This window comes from Suncus etruscus, chromosome 12, assembly GCF_024139225.1.
Source record: "Suncus etruscus isolate mSunEtr1 chromosome 12, mSunEtr1.pri.cur, whole genome shotgun sequence".
Classification (NCBI taxonomy): domain Eukaryota; kingdom Metazoa; phylum Chordata; class Mammalia; order Eulipotyphla; family Soricidae; genus Suncus; species Suncus etruscus.
In genome coordinates, this window is record NC_064859.1 from 19,025,835 (window position 1) to 19,045,654 (window position 19,820).

The 19,820-nt window shown below is 38.5% G+C and overlaps 1 protein-coding gene across 1 annotated transcript in view; it reads right to left on the reverse strand.

Annotated features, from left to right (window-relative positions):
* The window catches only part of TSGA10 (testis specific 10), a 43,934-nt gene that overhangs the window by 13,934 nt on the left and 10,180 nt on the right, over positions 1–19,820 (reverse strand). Inside the window, exons 6-10 of the mRNA XM_049785144.1 lie at positions 14,678–14,793; positions 11,271–11,425; positions 5,308–5,363; positions 3,920–4,088; positions 3,043–3,153 (exon numbers count right to left, since the gene is read on the reverse strand). Coding sequence (XP_049641101.1) covers positions 3,043–3,153; positions 3,920–4,088; positions 5,308–5,363; positions 11,271–11,425; positions 14,678–14,793 — 607 coding nt within the window. The remainder of the gene's footprint in view (positions 1–3,042; positions 3,154–3,919; positions 4,089–5,307; positions 5,364–11,270; positions 11,426–14,677; positions 14,794–19,820) is intronic.

Here is a 19,820-nt window from a genome sequence, read left to right on the forward strand (position 1 = left end):
TTTTTAAATATTAGTGGTTGAAAAAAAATATTAGTGGTTGAGGCTGGAGAGATAGTACATTGGATGGGGTTTTTTTTCTTTGCATTCTGCCAACCCCAGTTTGACCCCCAAAACCATATATGGTCCCTCTAGTCTACCAGGAGTGATCACTGATCACAGAGCACAGGAGTAAGTCCTGAGTATCACCTAATGTGGCCCAAAAGCAAAAAAATTTTTAAAATGCCATTGATATTTTAATAGAGTTTGCTTGATCTGTAGATTTCTCTAAGAAGGCCATTTAAGACTGTTTATTCCTCATGTCACTTAACATGGAATCGATTCTTACTCCAGTTTTCAGTGTGAAGGCCTTTGTTTTGCTTTATTAGATCATTCCAAGGCATTGATGTTGTATTTGGCGGGTGGGGCCATCTCCCCAGGACTACGCCTAAAGTAGTCCAATTATCAGCCAGCTGAGACCCAGGTTGCAGTATCACTCAGGGCCTGCTGTCCTGGAGCTTATTACTCAGGCCACACCAGTATACATGGGGTCCCTAAGGCCACATCTAAAGGTATTGAGGGCCTCTCAGGCTGTACCCAGTGGTGCTCGAGGGATCGTGTAGTTCCCAGGATCCAACCAAGATCAATCACATTCCTTAACTCCTATATTATCTCTTTGAACCAGCATTTTATTTTCACATTGTACTTATGTTCCTTAATTTCTCTTACCACTATTGTATCCCTTTATTGTATGCATAGAAAAATCCCCCACATATTTGTTTATTAATCTCATTCTGCATTTTACTGACCTCACTATCATAAATTTTTGTGGCATTTTAAGGGTCTTCTATGTACTGTATTATGTCATTTATAAACAGTGACTTCTTTACTACTTTTCCAATTTTCATTCCTTTTATCTCTTAAATTCTGAAACTATTTTTTGTGTGAAATGCTTACTAAAAAGCCTATATAAGATTATATTTCAATTAAAATCAGTGTTTTCATGAAATCTTTGGGCATAATTTCATGTCATTTAGCACAGAATAACACTGAATTTTTCACAGGACTTAATGACTTTATTTACAACTTCCAAGAAAACCTTCGTAGCAGTTTTTCACCATGCTCTGAAGGCAATCAGACCAGGTTCTGTGCAGCTGCTTCTAATTTTAGCACCAATTCTATTTGGACACAGTCATGACAACAATTCAAGTCTCATGTATCTTTTAACATTTGTTGAATAAGTAGAAATCTAAAAAATGTGAATCTGGGACCAGCGAGACAGTACAGAGGTGCTTGCCTTGTACATGACTGACCCCTGTTGATCCCTGACACTCCAGCAAAATTCAGTCATCCAGCTAATCTTCCTCCATTTATCAGTACTGAAACCAAAGAAAACTTGTCTTTAAATACCACCTTGAAGACAAAGCCATTTGCTGTTTGATTAGTTGCAACATGGGTCTCTAAACTTCATTCTAACCTCCAGCACCATCATCAAAATGAGCTACTCCAATAGCGTCAGTTTCATCAAAAAATAGGCAGAATTTTTTATTCTGGCCATACCAAAGAGCTCATAAATTATTGGAACACCCTCACCAACAGACATGTTTCTGTACAGGCTGAGATCAATAACACTAATGAAGCACACATGAATGCTATTAGTAAATCCTTAGGCAGTATCTTACCTCTGTCCTGTGTACTAAAGGGCAGCGAGCGTGCCTTATGGCTCATGCTAGGAAAAAATCCTACTTCCCAAAAAATATTCAATGTGGTTCTTATAGCCACTCATATTTCTGCATTTTTGTCCTCCTCTCAGACTAACTCTCATCCCTGCTTGTTATTATATAGTCCATATTCCTGAGGTGCTCCCTATTCCTGAGGACTACCTCAAACTTCACAATTGCTTCATCTTGGTCATGATTTGGTCCTCCAAATCAGCATTATCTTTGAATACATGAAAATCCACAAAGGCTAACTAACCACTCTGAAGTGTTGTTTATCTGAAACAAAAACTCAACATGTAAATAGGCTCATGCCATTATCAGACTCCCCATTCACTGGACCCCCAATTTCCCTGTGCTGTCCATGGACTCATCACAATAAAATCCAGCTAAGACCAGGAGAAATCCATTGTACTCCATGACTGATTTATGGATACTCTCCTGATATGACTTATGGATAGTCTCTCCCTCCTTCAGATTTTTTTTTTGGTTTTTTTTTTGGGGGGCCACACCCGGCGTTGCTCAGGGGTTATCCTGGCGGTCTGCTCAGAAATAGCTCCTGGCAGGCACGGGGGACCATATGGGACACCGGGATTCGAACCAACCACCTTTGGTCCTGGATCGGCTGCTTGCAAGGCAAACGCCGCTGTGCTATCTCTCCGGGCCCTCCTTCAGATTTTTTGACTCTTCTCATAATTTAGCTCAACAATTCCAGAATATTTGTGAATGTTAAAATTATGATATGATAAATAATCTGTGAGCTGTGTTCTTAATTGTTTGAGTGGTATGTAGATGACTCACACATATCAATCAATCAAACTGCACTACTTTATTAAATAATATTTTACTCACTAGGCCTGTCTGACACAGTTGGTTAAGATATTTACTCCAAGACTATCATTTACCTCTCCACATATATTTGGATGCACTTGATGTCCAATATTCCTAAGATGGAAAACAGCATTAAAGCATCTGAGAAACAGATGCCCCACAATAACCAATCCTGATGTGCTATATAATCAGGTGGCATCTCTTGGTCAAAGGAAAATGGAGAAAAATATCATCTTCAAATATAAGTGAGCCCAAGTTGATGTGGGTCCTTGAACATTATCCAGTCAGGATTCTGCTTATCTAGAATTATTAAATAGCAAATAAAAGAGGAATATTCCTGAGATACCTTTCTGGATATTGGGATATTCTACATAAGCAATTAGCCCATCAAGATAAAAGCAAACTAATGCTATCTATGTATTAAAGCAAGATGGTCCAGATGTCTCTATAACTGACAGACAACTTTAATGAAAATCTAAGGTACCTATCATGAGCAAAGACAAAAATATATACATACTTCAGACTTTAATATATTCTTCAGCTTGTTAACTTCCATATTAGTATCTTGGACCTTCTGTTTTATGTCATTAAGTTCATTGTGAGTATCATTCAATTTTTTTGCCAGTACCTATAAAAGATAATAAAATATGAATACAAAATAAAAATTTCTGTATGTCAAAACATCATAAAAAAAATTCTGAGGAAGAAGGGCTTCTGAACCAGATGCTTTAATGTTTAAATTAAAATAAAAATATAGTAATTATGAATAAAGCTGAAATATATCAATTTATAGAGTAGGTAATTATAAATCTTATAAGTTACAATATATAATTATTATATATAAAACATAATAATTATTATTTATAACAATTGAATTATTTTCCCATAAAATCACAGCCACTGCTAAAATAATTATAATAATAATTATAATTTATAACAATTATTTCCCCCTAAAAAATCATAGCCAATGCTAAAAGAAGTTTGTATACTCATGCGTAAGTAGAAAATAGTTACTCAAATAAATATTGTTATCAATAATGTATCTTCTGGGATGAAGCAATAGCACAGAGGAAATGGCATCTGTTTGCCTTGCTTGCAACTGACCCAGGTTCGATCCCCAGCAACCCAGATGATCCCCAAAGCCTGCCAGGATTATTTCTGAACCCAGAGCCAGAAGTAATTCCTGAGTGCCATTGGGTATGCTTCCAAAACCAAATATGCTTGGTTCTGTTTTCACTATATTTAACACTTCACATGAAACAGTGGCATATTATGTAATAAAAACAAAACATAGCTGGTTCCCAAGTCTGAACTTTTCCACAAAGTGAAACTGAATGGCCCCTCAAGAGAAGCCCATTAGTTGCAAAGAAAAAGGAATCCAGGAATCTATATACCTGGTTTTCTTGCTTCGCCTTAGAAAACTGCTCTTGGAGATTATCATTTTCATGAGCCAAGATATCTCTCTCCCTGGCGATCTGGGCCAGCTCATCATTGGTTTCTTCCAGTTGCCGACGCATTCTGGAAATGTCTTGCTCACACATAATTAGAGCTTCCGTAGACTGCCTAGTTCATGAATAGAAGTGGATTAGAAGAACCTTTACCATCACAAATTCTCACAAGACAGAGGATGAACATTAAAATGGCTGGATGTGTTTTACCCACATTTCAGCTTGTAGAAATAAAGACTGTAAATTCAGTGCATTGAGTGACTCTGTGTTGCCAACCTTTCTCTATGAACAAGGATGCAAATGGGAAATGATTTGCTAAATATTTCAAAACTTCAAACCCTCATCCTATCTTTAGCTGTTTTTCTGGCTTAATCTCTTCTGCTGCTCCCTTTTCCTTCTAAACTCAGAAACATTAATGTTTGGAAAATATTCAGAAACAGACTCCTGACTTTTGTCACCTATAACCAGATAACTTCTAAATAATTTCTTCAGCACTTGCCTCTTCCTTATACTGAAGACACATGTTTAGCTGCTTATGGGAGATATTAGAAAAATCTCAGACATGAGAAGTCATTTTCCCCCATACACTTTTATCATGTGCTTATTCATCCCCAGATGGATGCATGTCATTTTCCTAGTGTCTTGACCTCATAGCATCTTGCCTTTTTTTTTTAAAATAGTTTTTGAGTTACACTCAGCAATGCTCAGGGGTTACTCCAGTCTTTACAATCTGAAATTATTCCTGGAATTATTCCTGGAACTGCCTGGGAGGAGGTGGACCATATACTGTTTTGGGGATCAAACCCAGGTCAGCCACGTGCATGGCAAGAACTCTCCCCCACTATCCTATTACTTCTCTGGCCTCACACCTCACTCTTTATGTCTCCCAGCTTCCAAACTTGAATCTATCCCACCACCTCTCTAGTCAATTAATCTTATGAATACAAAAGTCTCAAATTTTCTAATGCTTCTAATGACTAAAAAATAAAGTCAAGACTTATTTGTCTATAACGCAGCCTCTGCAACCTGCTCTGCAATTTCTCCCTCATCGCCCTCTTACATTTTAAGTCCTATACACACATCTATTTGTCATTCAGAAGTCTTTGAACATAATCTCTGTTTATCTGCAATTTTTTCCTTTATACCTTGAATATTTTTTCTTTATTTGGCAAACACTCTTTACCTTCTCTAGACAATATTTGGGCTACTTTTCAACCTTAGAGATGATGTTATCTACTTTAATTATATCAAGTCCATTGTGTCCTACTATGTTTGTTCATATAAAAAAGTACTTTGCCTTCTATAAATATTCAAATACTTGTTGAATGACTTACCTTGAAGCCTGTTCCATCTCAGCAATGATATTCTTCATGCCTGAAATGGTCTTTTCCTTGAAAAGTAATATGAATATTAAATAAAAGCACCTAAAATTATTATTGCTACTAAAACTATGTATAAGAAAAATTCTCTTTCCTTTTTGATTTCCAAAATTACATACTATGTTCTACATTTTAAAACCATGTTTTTCCTTCTAAAGAAGCTTCTCTTTTCCCCTGACCACATATTTCTCTCCCCTCCCACTTTACTAAGTTTCTTTCAATAAAAACTATTTACTTAACTGAAAAATAAACATAAGACTCAAGTCCAATGCATATTAATGTGAATACATTAGACAAAGACAATAGATTATGCTCACTAAAATCTATATTTCCATGTACTAATACATCAAGTACTTTACTAAGATATTTTGTAGTCATTCAACAACAAAAGAACCCTATAATCATCCTAATTTGGGAGGTAATCAAAGATTTGGCATTATAGTATTCTATTCTGGGAGTAGAACTAATTTACTTCATATTATAAAACCCACAGAGCAAATCTTGTAAGCTCTGGACAACTAGAACAGAAGGCAAGGAACATGACTTTTATGGAGCCAACACAGATATGAGACCCACAAAACTAAATTTAATTTTTTAAAAAATAATTCTTATTTAGTGTGTTATTTATATTAGATAACACCATTTTCAAAAAGCAGCTCCAATGAATCTATGTTTAAAAAACAAACTATACATTTAAAACATGAATTAATAAATACTCTAGGCATTAGGCCTAAAATATATTTAAAATTTCAAAAACTATTGGTAATCTCCCATTTTAAAGAGTGATGAGAGATTACAGTTAGTGAAGTCAGTTAAGGCTGAAAGAGGCAAAAACCTTATCATCATAATACCTCCTCATCTCTTCCTCTCAAAACTATCATTAACCCTAAACCAATTAGTCTAGGGGTGATGGAGAATCATCGTGTGATCAGGGATGTCAAATGGAAATAGAGCACATGCATTGCATGGATGAAACCCTGTATTCAATCTCCAGCACTATAAAAAATAAAAAGGAAATTATTCAGGGCCGGGAAGGTGGCGCTAGAGGTAAGGTGTCTGCCTTGCAAGTGCTAGAGGATGGACCGCGGTTTGATCCCCTGACATCCCATATGGTCCCCCCAAGCCAGGAGCGATGTCTGAGCGCATAGCCATGAGTAACCCCTGAGCGTCAAACGGGTGTGGCCCAAAAATAAAAAATAAAAAAAAAAGAAAAGAAAAGAAAATTATTCTTTCACTAACTAGATTTGCCATTGGAATTTTCAAATTCTAGTATCCAATCAATAAGGCAAAAACAAAACACACACATGCACATAAAACAAACCTCTATTGCCCAAGAGTTTTTCTTCCTGCATTTTACAGACACTTTCTGTGGGACATGCACAAAACATATGGCACATGCAATTCAAATGTGTGAGCATCCTTTATCATGTGTTCTTGTCAGGAGTATTTTATCTCGGGTTTCCTATTCTGCTTTTTAGAATGGAAAGGTTCCATGTCTGGCAATTACAGATATTGGAGTATGGTTAAGATATCCCATAGTGGGACCGGCGAGGTGGCAGTAGAGGTAAGGTGTCTGCCTTGCAAGCGCTAGCCAAGGAAGGACCGTGGTTCGATCTCCCTGTGTCCCATATGGTCCCCCCAAGCCAGGGGCGATTTCTGAGCACTTAGCCAGGAGTAACCCCTGAGCATCAAATGGGTGTGGCCTGAAAAAAAAAGTATCCCATAGCAAAAGCTTTAAAATTCTTTTAAGGAGCAGAAACCAATGGAGGAAAACTCAAAACAGAAAATACTGCTCTAAAATAGAATCTTTCTGAGGCTGGAGAAACTGGACAGTGGGGAGGGTGCTTGCCTTGCACGAAGCTGACCTGAGTTTGATCTCCTGAACCCACTATGGTCCCCAAGCCCTTCAGGTGTAGTTCCTGAGTGAAGAGCCAATAGCAAGCCTTGAGCACCACTGGGTGTGACCCAAAATAAATAAATATTTCAAAGTGCTTTCTTTTGGGAGGAGGGCATGCCACACCTAGGTCACTAGTGACTCAGGGGTCATTCCTGGTGATACTCCAAGGACCATATAGGGTGCTGGGGATCTTGGGTCAACTGCATGCAAGACAAGCACTTTATCTGCTGTACTATCGCTCCAGCCCCTCAAATGCTGCTTAAATGTGATTTAATACATTTATAAATTCAGTAGAAATAATTGAATCACAATGCTTCTGAAAGTAATTTCTTTTTTTTTGGGGGGGGGGTCACACCTGGCAGCGCTCAGGGGTTACTCCTGGATCTATGCTCAGAAATCACTCCTGGAAGGCTTGGGGAACCATATGAGATGCTGGGATTCGAAACAATGACCTTCTGCATGAAAGGCAAATGCCTTATCTCTATGCTATTTCTCCGATCCCTGAAAGTAATTACTTATTTAAACTTTGTAATAGCATATATAAATCTACAAAACTTTCTTCTATCAAGAGAAATTAAAATACAGATTTTTCTAAGAATATTGTAATGTATTCAGGGCAATAAAATTATTAATTTTGTTGGCTTACATATTCTCTTGGCTTATTTTTTCTTTTTTTTTCTTTTTTGGTTTTGGGCCACACCCGGCAGCACTCAGGGGTTACTCCTGGCTGTCTGCTCAGAAATAGCTCCTGGCAGGCACGGGGGACCATATGGGACACCGGGATTCGAACCAACCACCTTAGGTCCTGGATCGGCTGCTTGCAAGGCAAATGCCGCTGTGCTATCTCTCCGTGCCCGGCTTATTTTTTCTTAATAAAGCATTAATGTTACAAGTTGTTGAAATGTATCAGGTCAAAAAAAAAAAAGAAAAAAGAAATGTATCAGGTCATTAGTAATTTTATGTACAATTGCATAAATCTACTTAGAATAGCACTAAATCATATGCCATAAAATTATATTATAATTTTATTAATAAAAATTTATTAACTCGGGGCTGGAGCAATAGTACAGCGGTAGGGCATTTGCCTTGTACACAGCTGACCAGATGGACCTGAGTTCGACCCCCAGCATCCCATATGGACCCCCCACGCCAGGAGCAATTTCTGAGCGCATGGCCAGGAGTAACCCCTAAGCGTCACAGGGTATGGCACAAAAAACAAACAACAAAAAATTATTATTAAATTGCCACTAAATGTTCTAAGTTTAATTGGGACAAAGTCATAGAAATTTTTAGACTATGATAACCAAGAAAATGTGGCCTTTTCTTTTTTTTTTTTTTTTGGTTCACACCTGGCAGCGCTCAGAAATTGCTCCTGGCAGGCTCGGGGGACCATATAGGATGCTGGGATTTGAACCACTGTCCTTCTGCATACAAGGCAAACACCCTACATCCATGCTATCTCTCCGGCCCCATAATGTGGCCTTTTCCATAGTAACTTATTTCTAGAATCTCCAGCTTAAATTATAAAATTACCTTTTTTTGTTTGTTTTTGTTTTATTTGTTTGCTTTTTTGGGCCACACCCAGTGATGCTCAGGGGTTACTCCTGGCTATGTGGTCAGAAATCACTCCTGGCTTGGGGGACCATAGCGGACACCAAGGGATTGAATTGCGGTCCGTCCTAGGCTAGCGGGGGCAAGACAGACACCTTATTGCTTGCGCCACTGCTCCAGCCCCTAAAACTATTACTTTTAATTGAAGAATATTTGCTGATTCAGATTTGAAATGTCAGTGCAGAAAACAATCCCTCTTTTGAATACTAATACTTAAAAATGTTTTTATTTTCCTTTGGAGGATCAATGTATTTACAGTCACAATCTTAAACAAAGTACTTTTTTTTTTTTAATCATTAGTGCTCCCCTCCCTAGAAATCTACCTCCTTAAATAGCAAGCAGAGATCACACCCTAATTTACCTGAGGCTACTGCCAACCCCAATTTCCCCTAGCACCCCCAACTCCCAGAGTGGTATTACTCACTTTGGGTAGCATAACAGTCAATGAATCTAAATTCAGCATACAGGTATTTTCATCATCTTTTTTGTTTATCTATCTTATATTATCATATACTATATATCACCCATCCCATATTTATCTCTTCATAATCTATTCTCTAGCCATACCAAACTGTCAGAAATGCTCACATAGGGGCTGGAGCAATAGCGTTAACAGTAGGCCCTTTGCCTTGCATGTGACTGACCCTGGCGTCCCTATTGTCCCCCAAGCCAGGAGTGATTTCTGAGTGCACAGCCAGGTGTAACCCCTGAGCATCACCGGGTGTGGCCCCTCAAAAAATGCTCATATAATATTCTTATGAAATTTGTCTACTTGGTTGTGTAGCCATTCTCTCGGCACTTCCTTTTTCTGACTCCTTTTTTGTTTGTTTGTTTGTTTGTTTGTTTGGGCCACACCCATTTGATGCTCAGGGGTTACTCCTGGCTAAGCGCTCAAAAATTGCCCCTGGCTTGGGGGGACCATGTGGGACGCCGGGGGGATCGAACTGCGGTCCTTCCGTGGCTAGTGCTTGCAAGGCAGATACCTTACCTCTAGCGCCACCTCGCTGGCCCCTTTTTTTCTGACTCCTTTTATGGGTAATTCCTGGCCATCTTTCAGGGCATTATAAGCACCATCATCTGGAAGGTTTACCAGATTTTTCTCTGCTCTAATCCAACTCCTATCCTGAATCAGGTACAGTTTGCCTAAATCCAATCACATGTGGATGTAGAATAAAAGTGCTTTGACTTTCTTCCAATTATAGCATATGCTTTTGGATTTAGGCCCACTCAATACTTTTGCATGTATTTGCTGGATGGACAGATAGATAATGGATGGTGGATGGATGGTTGATGGATGAACGAATGAATGGGAAGATGGATGGATGGATGGATGGTAGACAGATGGATGGAGGAACAAGTAAATTGTTTCTCATAGAACGGGAAAGAACCCAAAAAGACTAAACAAATGTTTTGCATGTGAGATGCCCAGGTTTGAGTCTAAGCACCACCTGGTCTGCCAAGCATAGCTAGAAAGAATCCCTGAGCACTGTATGTGGAGTATTCCCTGAGCATAACTGGTGGGGCCCAAAAACAAAACTGAAAAGGAAGTGGTTAAGACCTTATTCCAGGGACCGGAGAGATAGCATGGAGGTAAGGCGTTTGCCTTTCACGCAGAAGGACAGTGGTTCAAATCCCGGCATCCCATATGCTCCCCCGAGCCTGCCAGGAGTAATTTCTGAGCATAGATTCAGGAGTAACCCCTGAGCACTGCCAGGTGTGACCCAAAAACAAAAACAAAAACAAAAACAAAAAAAGACCTTATTACAGTGATATCCTTCCTGTTTTTGCTTTAAAATTTTGTGGAAAATAGTTCAGGGCTTACCCTCAGAATGAACTTATGATCTATAAAGGGATATTAATATTTCCCCGAGTGTTTAGCAACACCTTTTAGGTGTTGTTTAAACAACACAAAAGTGTGGGTTGAAGATTATCAAGATTTATGTTACCAGCTCCATATGTTCTATTCTGAAAGGCTTATTTAGAACAATGCAAAAATGTTTTCCTGTTTTGAACATAATTAAATAAGTAATTTTAATAGAAAAAATACTTGTATCCCAAGGAAAGGTATTTTAATAAGTATTCCATAAGAATAACTTAAGGAGTTGGAGAGATAGCACAGTAATAAGGCGTTTGCCTTGCACGCAGCTGACCCAGGACAAACCCAGTGGATTCCCAGCATCCCATATGGTCCCCTGAGACTTCCAGGAGAAATTTCTGATCGAAGACTCAGGAGTAATTACCCCTGAGTGCTGCCAGGTGTGGCCCAAAAACCATAATATATATGAATAATTCAAATGCTTCTAAATTAAATTTTAAATTTCAGCTCTCTAGAAAAAAATTAAAAAACCTATTATTTTATTCAGATTCAAATTCAAACGTTTGTCTTAAATCACAGGACTCATAAACATACTTTCATTGCCAAACTCTCTCCAAGAGATGCAATATTCTCAGATTTTTTATCCAAGCATGCTTGTAGGCATTCCTTTTCTTTGGCCAAATCATTAAGTGTTGCACCAAGAATGCTGATTTCTTCTCGATGGGCAATACTTTGCCTTGTAAAATTATCTAAATATGTAACCACAAAGACATTTTAATCAAAATAGGGTTTTTTTTCCAGTTCTAGTAGATTGAAATATTTTTAAAAGGCATTATCCTTTTGTTAAAAATAAGCAAATTTTAATGGCTTTTGTTATTAGAGATGGATCATGACTCATGTAAAATAACAATTAACACATTGAATTAGAACTGCAAAGCAAAGTGTTAATACAACAAAATATGAGAGCAGATATTTGCATATGTGGGGAGAAAAAGAATAGAGTTGGTAGAAGCTTGAAACTACCCGTGACCTCTCCCTTCTCTACAGCTCAGGATCATGGTTTACAAGTTAGTAACTAATGGGTGGGGCTAATACTCAATTAAGCCATCTTCACAGTCACATGACTTCTAGTATGTGTCTTCTCAAAGTAATGTCACATTTTTTTCTAGGAATTAAATGTCATCCCAGGAACTCTGATTTAATTTGAAGTCCCAGAAGTTCAGTGAAGAATAATAGTTTGCAAACAATGGTTTCTCAGCCAACAGCATTAGTGTCATACGTAGGCATTATCAGAGAAGCCAAGTCTGTGTCCCCTGCCCCCGATCCCCCAGACCCCTTGACTCATTAATCCTGAGGACAATCTGGAGCCTCCCATTTGGTTGGAGTGTGGTGTCACTGGCTGTCGCTGCTTCACCTGAGCCCTGAGTCTAAGGATGGTTCAGAATGAAGGACCACTCAAGGAAAAGGGTAGACAACATCAGGCTCCTTTCTTACTTCAAGAATCTGGGCTACAGTGACTTTATTCACATTCCAGGTGTTCTGGCATGTCCTAGACTGAGAGCACATTCCTACATTTGACCAGCCAGTGCCATGCAGGGTCACAGTCAGGGAGAACAAAACTGTCAGGTGCCACCAGGGCAATCTACACAACTTGAGAGTGCATCCTGCTGCTTTTCCAAGGAGTCCTATCTTCAAGGCAAAAACATTTTGGGGTTGTTCCAATATCTCAATTCATTCCCACTGACCAAAAAAAAAAAAAACTTGTTTAACTCCAAAACAGTTCCAATATCTTTAGCTTTAACAGATACCTCAGTCTCACATTCCATACAAGCTGCTTCATTTCTCATAAGTCATCTCCTGACTCAATTTTCTGACCTTTCAGTTCTACCTTCCATAGCCAAAAACTTGTTGGAGCTGTTTGATTCCTTTCAGGTGCCAAATCTAATCAGTATTCTGTCTCTATCCCAGTTTACTTAGCAGCAATAACTGTAAATGTGAATGTGAGGGGCTGCAAAGACAGGCCTGAACAGCTCAGAGGCGGGGTTCAACCTCGGCTCAGTGTCCTGGGAGACAGCAGTGCAGGACAGAGCAGGCACCCTCCAGGACAAAGAGCAGGCGCTGAAACCCTAGAAGCCTCACGACCAGGCCAGGGGTCACTGGGATGACCCCACCTAGGCCCTCTGGAATTCTCCAGAGCCCCAAATCCTTCCTGCAGGTACCTAACAACTGATCTTACCCCCACCCCCTTTTAAAACCTTTTACTCTTCTTTTTTGTTGTTGTTGTTGTTGTTGTTGTTGTTGTTTGGGTCATATCCATTGGTGCTCAGAGGTTACTACTGGCTCTGTGCTCAGAAGTCACTCTTGGCAGGCACAGGGGACCATATGGGATGCCAGGATTGAAATCGCTGTTTGAATTAGCTGCGTGTAAGGCAAACACCCTACCACAGTGCTATCTCTCCAGCCCCAAAACCTTTTACTCTTGCCTCCCTCCCCCGAACAACAGTCACTTCTGAGTCTCCTTCTGCTCCTGTGTGTCCTTCTCAGCCCAAAAGGCTCTTCAGACCCTCAGCAGTTTCATGTCCTTTGAGTGTCATTTTGATACTGAAGCGTCCCTAATGCAGATCTCTACCCCAGGTTCCTTATGAATACAGACTTGTTTACATTTTTCACTTGGTTCTTCAGTATTTCCCTTCTGAGATTCCTTTTTTCACATTTCTGATCTCAATGAAAAGAAACTCTAAACTAAGCAAGTAGCTCAGTGGTGAAGCAATTGTACTGCAGGTTAGAGGCCCCAGGTTCAATTCCAACACAGAAAAATAAAACTACACACATTTTTAAACTACCTTACATAAAAAGTTAAACAAAATTCCCTTGGGGACACAGTTTGACATACTGAGTACAGCAGAATGTCAGTTTTAAACTTGAGCCCCACATAGTCTCACACACCACCAGCTGCCCCTAAACACACAGCACCTTGTGGTCCAAACCAAACAGAAGGCGAACAAACAAAATCTTTCTAGTTCCAAGACTTCGTATTTTGATATGGTTGTGATGTGGTACTTTTTTTTTTTTTTTAGTTTTTGGGTCACACCCGGCAGCGCTTAGGGGTTACTCCTGGCTCTTTGCTCAGAAAGCACCACTGGCAGACTCAGGGGACTATATGGGATGCGAACCAATGTCCTTCTGCATGAAAGGCAAATGCCTTACCTCCATGCTGTCTCTCCGGCCCCTGTGGTGTGGTATTTTGAAGAGCCAGGATTTTGTACTCAAAATGCATATCACTGAGTACCATCACCACAAAAGAAACAAGCCAATTCAAAAATATTTTGATTAACATTAATTTATTCACCTAAATAAATACTGACTTAACTTTAAATTTATATTTAAAAATTTCCCCACTGAGGACCAGAGGGACAGCACAGTGGTAGGGCATTTGCCTTTCATGCTGCTGATCCGGGATGGACCTGTCTGGCATCTGAGTGCAGTGGCAAGAGTAACCCCTAAGCACCATCAGGTGTGGCTCCCAAACAAACAAACAAAAAAAAAAGAAAAGAAAAAAGAAAAATCTCTCCACCGAAGACTATTCCCTTCATTTTAACATGGTTTGTGACCTTATTAAAAATAGCCCTTCCTGTGGCCAGAGCGATAGTACAGCAGGGAGGGCATCTGCCTTGTCTGCAGCAGATCTAAGTTCCATCCCCAGCATCACATTTTGGTCTCCTGAGCACTTCCAGGAATAATCCCTGAGCATCACTGGTGTGGCACTCATGGCGCACACACACATACATACACAATAACAATAACAACAACAACAACAACAACAACAACAAAGAAGTCCTTACCAAGATAATACAGTGAGTTAGTAGGGTACTTTCCTTACATTCTTATCATGCACACAGAAAACTAGAGTTTTTTTTTTCCCAAGTTAATTTATGTTATAACTAAAAATAACAGGCATTTTCTACCGGAATTTAAAAAATGCATTGTAAAAAAACACTCACCAACTTTTTCATCCAAACACATAATTTTCTCCTGAGTAAGCTGTAGCTCATATTTTTTTTTGGCAAGGTGTCGTTGAGTATCAGAAAGATCTTTTTCTGTGTTTTCATATAAAAGTCTGCAAGCAGTATATAATAAAACCAATTCTGAAATGTTTGTATTTTTTTAATTTTTTAGTGTATTTAAATTAAAACCTTTAATAACTCAAATGTACTTTTGAAATTTGGGATATATTATGAAACTACATTATAAGGTTAGAGAGTCATGGATGAAAAGGGATACTCAATACACGACATCAATATAAACTATAAATATCTGATCTTGGCTAGTCACTAATTTTTTGCATGAATTCTATAAATTCAAAATAAAATTCTGATTTCTCAACTACAATTAATCTCTAATATTTTTAATAACAAAGTTAAAAATACTAATCTAGCTGAAATATAATAATCATGCACTTTTTATTGAATAAATTTAGCACTTAGCATTGTATAATGTAATGTGTATAGAGCACTACTTGAATATATCCTATAACTTCCAATATAAAGATGTTTATAACATTAAATAATTATAGTGTGATCATTATACTATACATTAGACTTTTTTAATATTTGGGCCATACCCAGCAGCACTCAGAGATTACTACTCCTTGCTCTGTGCTCAGAAATTTCTCCTGGCAGGCTTGGGGACCATATGGAATGCCAGGGATTGAACCTGGGTCAGCCACATACAAGGCAAATGCCCTATTCACTGTGCATTAGATATTTAATGGCTTTTTTACAACTCATTAAAAGTTTCTATCCCGAAATACCATCACTCAAACCCCCCTCACATCACTATTCCCTGGTAACCTCCACTTTCTTCTTTTCCCCACAGGTATAATAGCTTTACATTACATATATGTGATTTTATATAATATTTGTCTTTCTTTATCTCAGCATAGTGTGCAGCAGAGTTAGCCAAGTCAAAGTAGGATGTTTCTTCATAATGGATGAAGCATATTACAGAATTATATAAAGCACATCTGTTGGTGGGCAATTGAGTTGTTTCTCTGTGTTGGTTACTAGATCTTGGTGATCACAGGGGTGAATAAAAATCCTATTTTCATCCTTTTAAGGATAAATTCAGAAGTACAATCGCAAAGCTCTATGGTACACCTATTGTTTAACATTTTTAAGAATTTCCATATTGTTTTCCATCATGATTGAATCATTTTTCATTCCCACCAAAAATGTCTAAGAACTCCCTTTTCTTCACAGCTGCATAATATTCCAATGTGTAGATAGATGTACCAGTTTCTTTATCCACTCATACGTTCTCAGACACCTGGGTTATTTCCAGTTTCTGGCTATTGTGAGTAGTGCTGCAGTGAGTATAGAAGTGCAGGTACCTTTTCTGCACTGTGTTTTTGGGTCCCTAAAGTATATTCTCAGGAGTGATATTTCTAGGCCATATATGGAAACTAAATTTCTAGTTCTCTAGAGGAATATGCATATTGTTTGCCAATAAGTTTACTTTCCCACCAGCAGTAAATGAGGGTCCCTTTCTCCCTGCACCAACACCAGTATTGTATGCTCTTGTTCTTGATGTGCTCCAGTCTCTGTGTTGTGAGGTGATATTCTATTGTTTTGATTTGCAACTTCCTGGTTAGTGATGTGCTTTTTAGTCATTTGTATTTTTTCTTTGAGGAAGTTTCCAATCATCTCTTCTCCCTGTTTTTTGATGGAGGTGGATTTTTTTTAAATTGTAAAGTTCTATCAGTGCCTTGTATATCTTGACAAGGAAATACATGACAACCTTTAAGTAACAGTATTACAAATCATAGTGGTACCCAATAGGAAAAAAGAAAAAACAGTAAAAGCAAAGTGTCTGCTATAGAAGTAGACTGGAGTGGGGGGAGAGAGAATTAGAGGAAAACTGAGGATGTTGGTGGGAGGAAGTATACACTGGTGTACAAATATCATACAAATAAAAATCATGAATAATTTTATAAAGTTATTCAACTTTTTTTTAAAGAAGCATTTTTACCAATGTTTTATCCCAGGTAAAGATAATAGAAATTCTATACACTTTAGCTCCCTCTAGTCTTTCTATTTAATATAAGAGAATTAAGAACACAATGTACATCACTAAAAAAAACTGTAAACATGGATTAACTCAGTATTTTTCAGTCATTTTTACACCTTTCTGACCCTGTCTCCTTCCCCAACCCTACCAGGTGGCTCCTCATCCTATTCTTTACCCCTCCATTTATGTGAGTATCATCTGTAAGTCCTCTAAAATATCCTAGTAGTCATAATTAAGAAATTCTGGGTTAGGGACCGGAGCTATAGCACAGTGGATTTGCCTTGCACACAGCCAAGACAAAACGAACCCCAGTTCAAATCCTGGCATCCCACATGGTCCCCTGAGCCTGCGAGGAGCAACTTCTGAGCACAGTGCCAAGAGTAACTCCTGAGCGCAGCCAGATGTGACCCAAACCCCCCCCCCAAAAATTCTGGGTTAGAAAACCACTGAAAATATGAGATTTAAATATAAAACTATGTAAGTTGTTCCCTCACTTGCATCTAACACACTAACAAGTCTCCAAAATAATTACAGAAAATCACAATGGAAAGGGCTTCAAGATTCAGATTACTATTTAGGAGGGGTCAAAAAGAGAAACAAAAATTAGAACAACAGAAGAATATGAATGTTCACACTAAATACCAATTATTATCTGTTGCTAATACCCAATTAACTAATGCTCTATATACATCCAGCTTTCAAAAAAATGAGACATAAGAGAAGTCATGTAAAACAGTGTAAAGAACCAAAACCTAATTCATGTGACACAGACATGTTAGACAGAAAAAAGTTTAAACTATGATTAATTGGTTAAAGATATTAACAGGATAAAAACTACACGGTTATTGTACAATGTTCTGTTACAGATGGGTAAATTAGGCAGAGATATGGGATCTCTGAACCAAAAAAAAAACCTACAAAAATATATTGAGACAAGTTAAAAGTGCTGCTTCATTTACTCCAACTGAACAGTCAAGAATAACTTATTAGAGACTGGAGCGATAGCACATCAGTAGGGCATTTGCCTTGCACATGGCAAACACAGGACAGACCCCAGCTCAATTCTCGGTATCCCATATGGTCCCCCCAGCCTGCCAGGAGCGATTTCTGAGTGCAGAGCCAGGAGTAACCCCTGAGAGCCACTGGGTGTGACCAAAACAAAACAAAACAAAAACAAAAAGAATAACTCATTAAACTTAAAAATTAATAAGAACTCTACCAATTTGAAATGTAACTATGAAAAACAATGGAAAAATAATAATTCCTAAATAGAACATCTAGAATAGTTAGTGAAAATACTATAGGGAACAAGAAAAAAAATTAAATATAGAAGGAAAATAGAATAGCTAATACAACTTTGGAAAAGAACAAAGTTGAAGAATTAACAGTAATTTGAAGGCTTTAAAAAAATCAATGTAATCATGAGTATTGTACTGATAGCAGCATACACACATACACACACACACACACACACTCACACACACACACACACACACACACACACACACACACACACACCTATAAAACAGACCGTAACAAAATAGGCTCATGTCAATTCAGAGAACTCTTTACAAAGGTGTTAAACAAGTCAGTATAAAAAGGATAGATTTCGGGGCCGGCGAGATGGCACTAGAGGTGAGGTGTCTGCCTTGCAAGCGCTAGCCGAGGAAGGACCACGGTTTGATCCCCCGGCATCCCATATGGTCCCCCCAAGCCAGGGGCAATTTCTGAGCGCTTAGCCAGGAGTAACCCCTGAGTGTCAAATGGGTGTGGCCCGAAAAACCAAAAAAAAAAAAAAAATTAAAACAGAAAGCCACAATCTGGGGTAATATATTTGAAAAAAAGGACTTAAATCTAAAATATAGCCATGACTTACGACTTAGTAATATAAATAATATAATAAAAGTAACAAGAACTTAACAATCATGTTACAAAAAATGCATAAGTATAGCACATACACATGAATGTATACTCAAAAACATTAGTCTATTAGGGAAGACAAGTTAAAACCATAATATACACTGATGAAAATGGCTACAATTCTAAGAACAGTTTGGGGACTAGGGAGATGGGGGACTAGAACATTCTTTCTATGAGGGAGACTCATGTTTAGTTCCTGGTACCACAAGTTCCCCAGAGCACTTCATCAGGAAAGATCTCAAAAAATAAAATGATGGGGGCCGGAGTGATGGCACAGCGGTAGAGTGTTTACTTTGCATGCAGCCGATGCAAGATGGACCACGGTTCAATTCCCTCGGCGTCCCATATGGTCCCCCAAGCCAGGAGCAATTTCTGAGTGCATAGCCAGGAGTAACCCCTGAGCGTCACCGGCTGTGACCCAAAAACAAAAACCAAAAACCAAAAATAATAAAATAAAATAAAATGATGAGACAGCATACCAAATGTCAAAGACGTGTATTAAACTGAAAAACTCATGTACTGTTACTGTGAATGAGAATCAAAGCAGTACAACCACTCTGGAAAAGTTTATTGATTTCTCTGAGAGTTAAATAGATAGCCATCTTATGAATAAACCACCGCATTTTTAGGTATTCACCCGTGAGAAATAAGAGCATGTATTCATACAAAGACTCACATAAAAATGGTTTTATTTTTATAGGAAATAAATGAAAGAACATCAATATTTATGTGGTTTATTATAAAATGGAACACTACTGGGAGCTAGAGAGACGGCATGTAGGTAGGGCATTTGTCTTGCATGCAGAAGGTCGGTGGTTCGAATCCCGGCATCCCATATGGTCCCCTGGGCCTGCCAGGAGCAATTTCTTTTCTTCTTTTTTTTTTTTTTTTTTTTTGGTTTTTCGGGCCACACCCGTTTGATGCTCAGGGGTTACTCCTGGCTAAGTGCTCAGAAATTGTCCCTGGCTTGGGGGGGACCATATGGGACGCCTGTCCTTCCTTGGCTAGCACTTGCAAGGCAGACACCTTACCTCTAGCGCCACCTCGCTGGCCCCAGAAGCGATTTCTGAGCTAGCCAGGAGTAACCCCTCAGTGCTGCCAGGTGTGACCCAAAAACCAAAACAAACAAAAAAAGACTACTTAGTAAAAACCTAAGAA